Raw genomic sequence first — 11,545 nt, forward strand, 5'->3', positions numbered from 1 at the left:
GCTGAATTGCTGCTGCTGTTGGTTATTGCTGTAGTTGTAGATTATTGCTGCTGCTGCAAGCAAGTACAGGAACTTGTTACTGCCAATGCATATAAAATAACCCGTAGCAGATCTATACAGGTGGAGCTGGGGAAGGTGGAAGGTTTCAGAGAACTCTGAAAGCGCGATGCAGGAATCTCAAGTGAATGCTAGCCAGCCATATAAATGCAAGGCAGTAAACTCATTGGCTGCATATGCAGCATGAACCAATCAGCTTGTGCCAAGTCGTTTAACTCTCTGAATATCATCAGTTACGTTAACACCCCGTCAGCCTGCGCCATCTAGAGTTTCATGACTAAACTATATATTTAACTAAAGTTTAAACGAAATAAAATGAAATAAAATATATTTAAATAAAAAAAAACGTACATTTATTTTATTTCAGCTAGTTACATTTTCATATTGCTTAAGTACTAAAATAACAAAAACTGATAAAGAAATTACCAGAAATTTTTAGGCTGAAACTGATGACCCTCAATACAGGCAATGATGGTTTGCTGTCCATCGATGGTTTTCCCATAAACCTAAAAACAATACAAGAATCTGTCAGCAAAAATGTGGCAGAAAACATACTCACACTTAGAAACTGCTTTATTAAGCTATTCCTTTAACAAATGAAAATGCTCTAGTGAACTCACAGTGCAGACTCCAGTGGGGTAATGGTCTTTGACGTAGGCCCTCAGAGCTTCGTCACAAGCATCCCTCCACGGCCTGAGGGCCGCCTCACCCTCATGAGACTGTGGTTCACTCGCCTCTTTCCTCAGGTGGTCAAACTTGAACGACTGTTTCTTACGAGGGTCAAAAAACCGGCCATGACCAAGGTCTCCATGCTCTGTGATCAAAACCTGCAGTTTGGAAGCAGTTTAAGTACAATTTAATACACCATTCAATTTAAATGGACACTTCTTTCCTACCGTGGAAAGTTGTAAAGTTGTAGAAAGTTGAATTATTGGCTATTGAGGCTATTATACATTAAGGTGACGGAAAGTCATTTGAGAGGCAGTGCTTGTTTCAACATCAGTTTCTTTGGAATAATGTGTACTGGTAAACTGTGCACAATATGACCATGTGAATGTATGTTAAGAAATTAATTAGGGTCTATTTTAACTTCAACAGTAACTGTTATAATCACCTGATCTTCACTTCCATCAAGTTTAGCAGGTGTGAACTGATCCATGTTGTACTGGGCAAAGGCTCTGTCACAAACAGAAAAAATGATTCACAAAATTTGATCTCATCTAAACAAAGGACTTTTCATAAAGCCACAAAGCTAAATATATCACTTCTCCATAGATCTATTCATATTGTGAAGGGGAATCTAAAGTGAAAGAGACACTGATAACTGGTTGCGTACTCATGGCATCTGTTGAAGAGAATCTAGATCTATTTTGCTTGCAGAAAACAGGCTTATGAAGGAGACAGGGAAGATAGTAATACAATATGCATTCATATACTGTAATGAATACAGGCTACTCACTGAGCCGCCCCTTCCCTGAGCAGATTGTCACTATTGAGCAGTAGCCGCACATCTGAAACCAAAGAAAAGACGTCATGTGATGTCATGAAAACATTATGATATCAGTTATTCATGTTGTGACATAAAAATATAATGAAATTCCTCCTAACATACAGTATACTACTGTTCAAAAACTTGGGGTCAGGTAGAATTGTTTTGTTTTTGAAAGAAATTAATACCATTCATTCAGTAGGACGCATTAAATTGATCAAAAGTGACAATTAAGACATTCAAAATGCTACAAAAAAAGACTTTTTATTCATCAAAGAATCCTGAAAAAAATGTTATGTAATGGTTTCCACAAAAATATGAAGCACCACAAGTCAACATTGATAATAATAATAAAAAAAATGTTTCTTGAGCAGCAAATCAGCATATTAGCAAGATTTCTGAAGGATCACGTGACACTGATGACTGGAGTAATGATGCTGGATGTAATTCAGCTTTGCATCACAGGAATAAATGACATTTTAAAATATATTAAAACAGAAAACCGTTAAATTGTAATAATATTTCACATATTACTGTAACCTTGGAGAGCATAAGAGACTTCCTACACAAACATTAAAAAATATTGCCAACCCCAAACTGTCTGAATAAGTTATTGTTTGGTCTTTTTGATGCCTTTATACATGCTGCATGAATATTTTACCGTTGAAGACTTCGTTGAACTCTCCAGGGGGAGCATGGATGATAAAATTTGCAGCAATGCGGACCTGAGGAAAAACAAAAGTACTAATGAAGAAAACGTGAGCAGTGTTTGCACATGCAAAACTCACTACAGATGTGTCAGTGTTTACTCAAAACCTACGCTTGCAGAAAACATCTAACACCTCAAAACTAACCAAGAAAAACGGTCATGTTCAAGAATAGGTGGAGTGGTGTCATGCATACACAAATGATTTTTAGGAACCACAGCCTTTCCAAAGACTCTTAGAGCCAAAAACAACTTAAACTCCGTATTTCAGCTAAATGAAGGTGGTATTATCGAAAACAGGTCAAATGCTGCCTGTGATGATACATTGAGCCCCTCTCTGTGTCACTCCTTAGAAGGCTGCAGAATTGAGGCTTTTCTTAGCAGTGCACATGTAAGCATTAAGGGCCAGTGACACTGAGTCCAGCTCTGGCTCCTGTCTGGCTCCATGGCTCCACTAGTTTCCACTCCTGAACGTGGAAACTAGTGTTGGGCGATATGCTCAGTTTTCATATAGTCCAATCGTCAGTCTGTGAGATCGCCGATACACGATATTATTGTGCTAATTTATGTAATTATTTACTTAGTTTCATTGCGAGAACGTGAACCAACAGCCTAATGTTTTTAATATGACTGAATTTGTATTTAACATGATAACAAATTAATAGAAACATCGTAAGTTACTAATTATAATGCTTACATTCCCTCAGTTATTCAAAAAGCAGCTAACGTTACAGAAAACGAGCAAAGAACATTATATTACCAAAGAACATCATCACAAGCTCAGTCTAGCGTGAGTTTATGCACTTTAAAAACACTCCCATTAAAATCAGTGAATATACACTGTATGATGAATAAATCTCTTATACTTACATCGCACGAACATCTGCACTTTATCGTCGATACACGATACTATCGTCTATCGGCACAACCCTAGTGGAAACCTCAACAGGGTCTGTCTTCACTGACAACCCAGTGACAATAACAGACCAACAACAAACAAATACTGTAAAGACCTCCTGTAGAGTATAGTCATGCTTTAAATTAGAATAAATAAATCACAACGAAAATAGTCAATTTGCTGGTTGTTATTTGGAAATGCAACATAATGGTTTAAATCAATTTGCAGATCTGAAGGAAATGTGTCACTACTTATACATCATATAACAACTTTAAATTCTGTGTAAAGTCTAGATGTTATCTTATCTAGGATGTCTACAGTTCTATTTCTCCAAAACACAGCTAAAATGTGTGCAGCAAAACCATGTTTTTCTGATGGGTGCCATTTCTTATATTATGCTGTTAGTGCCAACAAGTTGCACTGTTTTTCACAAATACGCAAGGAAAAAACAGCTAGATAATTCTGTTGTCACTGAGACAAAACTAAAAACTATCGTTCAAAAGTTTAGAGTCAGTATTTTTTTTTTTAAGTAAAAAATTTATACTTTCATTCAGCAAGGATGCATTGAATCGATCAAACGTGACATTAATCATAAAGGATTTCTATAATGAAATTGTTTCCGCAGAAAATATTAAAAAGTGCAATGTTTTTCAATTTTCATAATAGTAAAAAATGTTTATTGATCACCAAATCAGCATATAAGAATGATTTCTGAAAGATCATGTGACCCTGAAGACTGGAGTATTGATGCTGAAAATTCAGCTTTGCATCACAGGAATAAATTAGATTTTAAAATACATTACAATAGAAAAAAAAAAATTCTAATAATATTTCACAATATTAATATATTTATTATAAATGCAGTCTTGGTGAGCAAAAGAGACTTTTCAAAAACATTTTTAAAAATCTTACTGACCCAAAACTTTTCAACGGTAGTAGAAAAAGTGTATAGTTTATATAAATAAATATAAAAAACACAATTTTATGAACAGTAAGAAATCGAAATGGCCAGTAAATGATACAGAAAAGATTTTTGTAAAGTTTTCTTGCATGATAGCATTTCTAAACCCTAAATTCAATCTGTATGTAGAAAACAAAGCATACATTCACATTTTCTGTCCCAATCACAAGAAGATGACAAAAATATTTGCTATTCTTGGCTTCCCTGACTAGTCACATGTTCAAACAAGTACTGCTAGTAAATGAGGGGAAATCAATGCATTACTGTAGTTGCATTAACAACTGGCACACACAATAATAACTGACAGAATATAAATGCCTGCCATTGATGAAAATCTACAAATCACTCAATCTATAAAAAACAGCATTTTCTGATGCTATACTAAAAATTTATTTTTTTGTAACAGTTAGTTGAATTCTCCATCTTGTTCACTTTTAGTAGGAAGGAAACTGCTCAATTACCAGAAAACAGCTTTCAATTAGTATGACAAAAACATCTTAAGACTATCAAATTATACCAATACTAATTAATGTGTTTAACACTTATGCTCAATATTTTCCTATAAGTACGACTAATAATTGAATTGTTTTAGGTGTTTTTTTGTGTGTGTTTGGCTCCCACTGGTGTGCTAAACAATATATCAGTGGAATCTAAATATCACATCTACCCAATCTTGAGCAGTTTGCAGCTGCAACAAGTTTTCCACATCTAAGCATTTCTGAAATGCTTCTTTCCACCTTCAACTGGCCTCAACACGACTGTTTCGACTTTGCAGAAGCGGAGGGGCGAGTCCGCACATTAGAACAGCCCATGACTGGCAGCGTCTCGGTAGCAGAGGGTGGGGGCGTCAGACAGGAAGAGCCGCTCGCATGTAAGAGCATGCAGAAAGAGGGCTGGGTCACCGACACTCAGCTGAGAATACAAACAAGACCAGAGCTGAGGTTGCGCCCCTGTTTTAGGGCAAAGAAAACGCTTCCCCTTGATCTCATTACATGAATCTAAAACGACAAATGAAATGTAGCCATTTACATGCAGGATACTATTAGAAACAATACATAGCAACAAGAGAAAACTGATCTTAAATAAGTTTTATATGAAAAGGAATAAAAAAAAAATAAAAATTAACTTAGTCATGCGAGACTAAGTTGTGACAAATTATTATAAGTGCATGGACGCAAATATATACGATTTTTTTTATAATGTTGTCTAAATTAAGTTGTTAATCTTGATGAAGTGATTTTTTCCTGATTTGGATGTACCAGTCTAAGCCTCTAACAGTCGGTAAACTCAATACTACTTTCAATGTTGATGTGAAACCGCAAATATTATCTAATAGAATACATTTTCTACATACAATAGTTAACTATTAATAATATTAATCTCAAATCTCAGTCACCATCAACACAGTCTAGCGTCTATGAGGAGTGCGATCATCGATTAGATCGTGTTTCAGTTAGCTTGCTAGCTTCCTTAGCACGCTCTTCATCGCGGATTTTGTAAACTCTATAACATCCAATGCGCGTAATAACATTTATGACATGTTTATGACAATATATAAGTTGTACACATCCCAATAACAGAGAAGGGAAAATAAACCAGGAAGCCTGAATCGATAACCACATACCTTCTCCTCGTCGGAAAGCTGTTCTTCAAAGTCCGCCATCTTGGCTCAAGTGGACCTGCCCTGTCAAACTGTATGACGGGAAAACAATCATAAACATGACAAAAGAGTTCAAAATGACATATTTACGTACTTAACATTATATTTAGCTATTGCACTTTGTGTGCCACATAAGCTTTAATGAAAAAAAAAATGAATATGTTTTCTCACTGACCCCACGGATAAAATATTTTTCATAATATTTTGAATCAAAACAATGAATCAATGCATTTTGATACAAAGTTATAAACCATTACTGAATCAAAATGTGTCAAAAAGTTGTCATTCATGTTTCAAAGTCATTTGTATAAAATTGTATAATCCTTTACACTATTATAACCTGTAAGGCATATAACCTGTAGAAGATCTTGTTTGTTTATTTTATTTTGTCTCCTGTTTATGATCTTGAATTCCTATTATACACGTATATTGTTTGTTGCTCTCAATACAAAGTATTTTTAAAAAGCCTCTCTATAAGTATGATATACCAAATATTTATTTTCTTTTGTACGTGTTTATAATACTACTATTATAAACAAATTTAACTTGCTTTAACTGTTCATATTTAATGCCTAAATTTCCATTATATATTCCTCTACTCAAAAATTGAATCAAGCCATATTTGGTTATGCATACACTAAAGACTACTGGCATATTCAAGTTTCTCTGATTTGACGGAAATAGAAATGTCTGGTTTATATGTTCTAGATTGACCAATCCTCATTGAGTTTTGAATTAAATAACCCCTTCCAGATAATTCTCTATCCATGAAAAGTGCCGCTCCTCTGTGGATTTTACGTAACGCAACGGATTTAGGGAGTGTCACTAAATTGTATTTCTCATTATGAAATTTGTTGACCGTTAACTGCGCAATGTACGCAACAATTGACTCATTTTATGTTTAAGCTGTTTATGGATTGATTCAGCATTCGAGTAGTCAAGTAATTTATATAAATAGAGAAGACAATATCAGGCTCCTTCGTTTAATACCCAATGCTATCATTTACAGATGTACCCTTGCTTGGTCACCGTTATACAGCGTACTGTCAAGTTTCGATTCCGGAATCGCCTGGTCCAGAGACCATTCAAAACATAAAGTACTGACATACAAACAACAGCAAGATGCCTTCTCTCAAAACAACATACGAAGTAGGGCTTGACTTCCTGGAGTTTCTGGGGCAGAGGATCTCGAAAACAGACAGAAACGAGCTTCGGGATATTTACAACTTTGAGTTCAAAAGGTTTGTAACTGTGACTCAGAGTCACCTGCTCAGTGTCTGGCACATCTGTTTTACAAGATTCATTCATGTCAGGGTTTGCTTTATTTTGTCTTTGTATCTGAAAAGTCTGGAAAAAAACATAGTGTGCCATTTATTTATGATTGTTTGTGTGTGATATACATATATATATATCACTGTCCTGGTTCAGCATGTCTCATTCTACATTGATGCAATAGCCTTGTTTTTCCAGGTTGAAATTAGTTGCATGTGATTGTTTGCTTTTCAGGGACGGAAGCAAAGAGCCCGCATTTTCCAATGTGATCAGAGCCTTAGTATGTTGCAATAAAGCCACTATAAGGAATGGAAAAGTTATATTTCAGTGGAAACCTAAGGTTAGAGCAAACAGTGAATGTTAATAGGCTTAAATGAGCCTATTTGTGTCTTTAATTCATTTCTGCAAGTTTTGAGATCTGCCAGTGTACTCATAAATGTGACACACTGATTAACTAATGCATGAAGCCATTTCATTTTGAATGTTAAGCAAAGAAGAAAAATCATATTACATTTTCTTGTCTCTCCTCCTCCTCATTATTCTCCTCCTCTGACAGGTGCGTGTGTACTACTGCGATCAGTGGAAGTCCTTCACACAGCAGAACACCAGCACATCGGCCCCAGAATCTGTCCCAGCATCCTCTTCCCCCAAACCTGTCCTCACCCCGAAGAGGAAGCTTGCTTCAGAAATACTCAACAAACTCAAAATGAAACGGTGACCATCAGAGATACAATTCGGCCTGTTTGTGTCCAACTAGGAAAAACAAAATTGCCTGTGTGAAAAATTAATAATGTGAATGTGATCACAGGCTTCCCTTCTCAGTGGCACATTTCACTTAAAAAAAAAACTCATTGTCATGTGTGTCTCTCTTTTAGAGCTGAACTCATCAAAGACAAAGGAGGTGTTGAAATAACCTCTGACCCCAAGGCCACCAAAGGGAAGGTTACATTCATCATCAAGGAGCAGGGGAAGCTGTTTGTGGTGAAGTTTCACATTGTAAACCATGGCGAGAGCTGCGTGTACTTCACATACTACACAGCTCTGCACAAGATGCGCTGCTTCACTCTCGTAGATGAGAGGAGAGTGAACCGTGTTTCTCCTCTTCTCCTCTGTCCAGGTGAGAAAAATACTGAGACTTTCATCTGATAGATAGATAGATAGATAGATAGATGAACAAATGAAATAAGATGCTCACAAAAACGTCAAATTGATGTCTCTCTGCTAGGTGAGAGTTATGTTGTTGAAGTGCATTACAAAGTCCACCATCATGGACACTTTCCAGCCACCATGTACTTCGAGTTCTGCCCAGAGGCAGATCCTCCAGGTACCGCTAAGCCCTTCTGCATAGTCCGGGAACTGGAGGCAGTGGTTCAGTCTGGACTAGCTGAGACACTGGGCCCAGAGAGTCCATATAACCCCAAACACCTCTTCTCCTCTGTCCAGGTGAGAAAAATACTGAGACTCTCATCTGATAGATAGATAGATAGATAGATAGATAGATGAACAAATGAAATAAGATGCTCACAAAAACGTCAAATTGATGTCTCTCTGCTAGGTGAGAGTTATGTTGTTGAAGTGCATTACAAAGTCCACCATCATGGACACTTTCCAGCCACCATGTACTTCGAGTTCTGCCCAGAGGCAGATCCTCCAGGTACCGCTAAGCCCTTCTGCATAGTCCGGGAACTGGAGGCAGTGGTTCAGTCTGGACTAGCTGAGACACTGGGCCCAGAGAGTCCATATAACCCCAAACAGAACAGACGACTCCGACCGGAGAACAGGATTCTGGAAGAAGGGGTACCACCTGAGAGGTTAGATCTATCTATCTATCTATCTATCTATCTATCTATCTATCTATCTGTCTGTCTGTCTCTGTCTGTCTATCTATCTATCGTGCTCAATACTGTTGAATCACTTTTCTACGTTGTATTTTTAATAGTTTCATCACACATGTTCTGAGGATTATGGTGAAGTTGAATCAATATCATTACCCAGACTACTTGAAAAAGTTGGCCAAACACAAGCTGGAGGACTCCGAGCGCCTTTCACCCCCAGTAAGACAGCATCTTCGCAGAGTGAGGCAAGCAAGCATGGACTCTTTTAGAGCAAAGAAATTGTGTTGATGTACTGATGTTTAAAGTTAGTTATACAGCTCTCTCTGAGTGTGCGTTGGTCACAGACGTCTGTATGTTCTCAGGCAAGTGCTGGACACTCAGCTATGCATGAAGAACTACAAGGAACGCTTTCACCTCCTCCTACACCTGGAAGAGATTCAGATGGAGGTGGACATCAAGAAGTACGATCTCTACGGCAAGACCATGACCCTCGACAAATCAAACAAAAAGTTGCTCATTCTCAAAGTGAGTGAGAAGCACAATTATCTAACACCAGATGTGTTCTTATTCATGCCAGATGTTGCTACAGATATCATGATGTCAGTCACAATTTTAGGACAGATTTTTTTTCTTTGTCTCTGTTTTTAACTCAGGTCCCAGGGGTGGCAGAAAACAGACCGTCCGTACTACGAGGAGATAAACTGAATGTCTGTTTGTCAGAGGACAGGAACCAGCCCATCACTGTCTATGAAGGCTATGTCCATAGTGTAGAACTTGAGAGAGTTAAACTCGGCTTCTCCAAGACGTAAGAATATTTCAAACAGTGAGAACATGATACATAGCTTTCATGAATAGTAACCACATTGTAACATGTTTTTGTACTAAATACCTAATTTTATATATACACTACTGTTCAAAAGTTTGGGGTCAGTGAGATTTTTATTTGTTTTTTAAATTTTTTTCAGACATTAAAGGGTTAGTTCACCCCAAAATGAAAATTCTGTCATTAATTGCTCACCCTCATGTCGTTCCAAACCCGTAAGACCTCCGTTCATCTTCGAAACACAAATTAAGATATTTTTGATGAAATTTGAGAGCTCTCTGACCCTCCAATAGACAGCAATACAACTGTAATGTTCCCAGGTCCAGAAACGTAGTAAGGACATCGGTAAAACAGTTAATGTGGCATCAGTGGCTCAACTTCAGTTTTGCGAAGCTACGAGAATACTTTTTGAGCGCAAAGAAAACAAAAATAACATCATTTATTTAATTCTTCTCCCCCGAGTTACGTCTTCCGCCATTTTGGAGAGTACCCAAGAGCGTAATCGGCGTAATTGTTTACACTTAGGGGAAAGCGTGTGTATACATTGTGATACTCTCTAAAATAGCAGAAGACGTAACTCGGGGGAGAAGAATTGTTAAATAAATTGTTATTTTTGTTTTCTTTGCGCACAAAAAGTATTCTCGTAGCTTCGCAAAACTGAAGTTGAGACACTGATGCCACATGGACTGTTTTACTGATGTCCTTACTACGTTTCTGGACCTGGGAACATTACAGTTGTATTGCTGTCTATGCAGGGTCTGAGAGCTCTCCGATTTCATCAAAAATATCTTAATTTGTGTTCCGAAGATGAACGAAGGTCTTACGGGTTTGGAACGACATGAGGGTGAGCAATTAATGACAGAATTTTCATTTTGGGGTGAACTAACCCTTTAATGTCTGAAAAAAATTTAAAAAACAAATAAAAATCTCACTGACCCCAAACTTTTGAACAGTAGTGTATATATAAAATTAGGTATTTAGTACAAAAACATGTTACAATGTGGTTACTATTCATGAAAGCTATGTATCATGTTCTCACTGTTTGAAATATTCTTACGTCTTGGAGAAGCCGAGTTTAACTCTCTCAAGTTCTACACTATGGACATAGCCTTCATAGACAGTGATGGGCTGGTTCCTGTCCTCTGACAAACAGACATTCAGTTTATCTCCTCGTAGTACGGACGGTCTGTTTTCTGCCACCCCTGGGACCTGAGTTAAAAACAGAGACAAAGAAAAAAAATCTGTCCTAAAATTGTGACTGACATCATGATATCTGTAGCAACATCTGGCATGAATAAGAACACATCTGGTGTTAGATAATTGTGCTTCTCACTCACTTTGAGAATGAGCAACTTTTTGTTTGATTTGTCGAGGGTCATGGTCTTGCCGTAGAGATCGTACTTCTTGATGTCCACCTCCATCTGAATCTCTTCCAGGTGTAGGAGGAGGTGAAAGCGTTCCTTGTAGTTCTTCATGCATAGCTGAGTGTCCAGCACTTGCCTGAGAACATACAGACGTCTGTGACCAACGCACACTCAGAGAGAGCTGTATAACTAACTTTAAACATCAGTACATCAACACAATTTCTTTGCTCTAAAAGAGTCCATGCTTGCTTGCCTCACTCTGCGAAGATGCTGTCTTACTGGGGGTGAAAGGCGCTCGGAGTCCTCCAGCTTGTGTTTGGCCAACTTTTTCAAGTAGTCTGGGTAATGATATTGATTCAACTTCACCATAATCCTCAGAACATGTGTGATGAAACTATTAAAAATACAACGTAGAAAAGTGATTCAACAGTATTGAGCACGATAGATAGATAGACAGACAGAGACAGACAGACAGACAGA

General features: G+C 37.4%; 1 protein-coding gene and 1 pseudogene across 1 annotated transcript in view; one reads left to right on the top strand and one right to left on the bottom strand.

Annotated features, from left to right (window-relative positions):
- The window catches only part of LOC107655783 (F-actin-capping protein subunit alpha-1-like), an 11,416-nt gene extending 5,596 nt beyond the window's left edge, over positions 1–5,820 (bottom strand). The window contains exons 1-6 of the mRNA XM_016443364.1: positions 5,736–5,820; positions 2,208–2,271; positions 1,517–1,568; positions 1,172–1,235; positions 678–884; positions 484–563 (exon numbers count right to left, since the gene is read on the bottom strand). Of these exons, the coding sequence (XP_016298850.1) occupies positions 484–563; positions 678–884; positions 1,172–1,235; positions 1,517–1,568; positions 2,208–2,271; positions 5,736–5,774 (506 nt within the window). The 5' untranslated portion in view covers positions 5,775–5,820. The remainder of the gene's footprint in view (positions 1–483; positions 564–677; positions 885–1,171; positions 1,236–1,516; positions 1,569–2,207; positions 2,272–5,735) is intronic.
- Positions 5,821–6,805: 985 nt separating this feature from the next.
- The window catches only part of LOC107655784 (putative helicase mov-10-B.1), a 15,082-nt pseudogene continuing 10,342 nt past the window's right edge, over positions 6,806–11,545 (top strand).

Source organism: Sinocyclocheilus anshuiensis, unplaced genomic scaffold (assembly GCF_001515605.1).
Source record: "Sinocyclocheilus anshuiensis isolate Anshui unplaced genomic scaffold, SAMN03320099.WGS_v1.1 scaffold1575, whole genome shotgun sequence".
NCBI lineage: Eukaryota > Metazoa > Chordata > Actinopteri > Cypriniformes > Cyprinidae > Sinocyclocheilus > Sinocyclocheilus anshuiensis.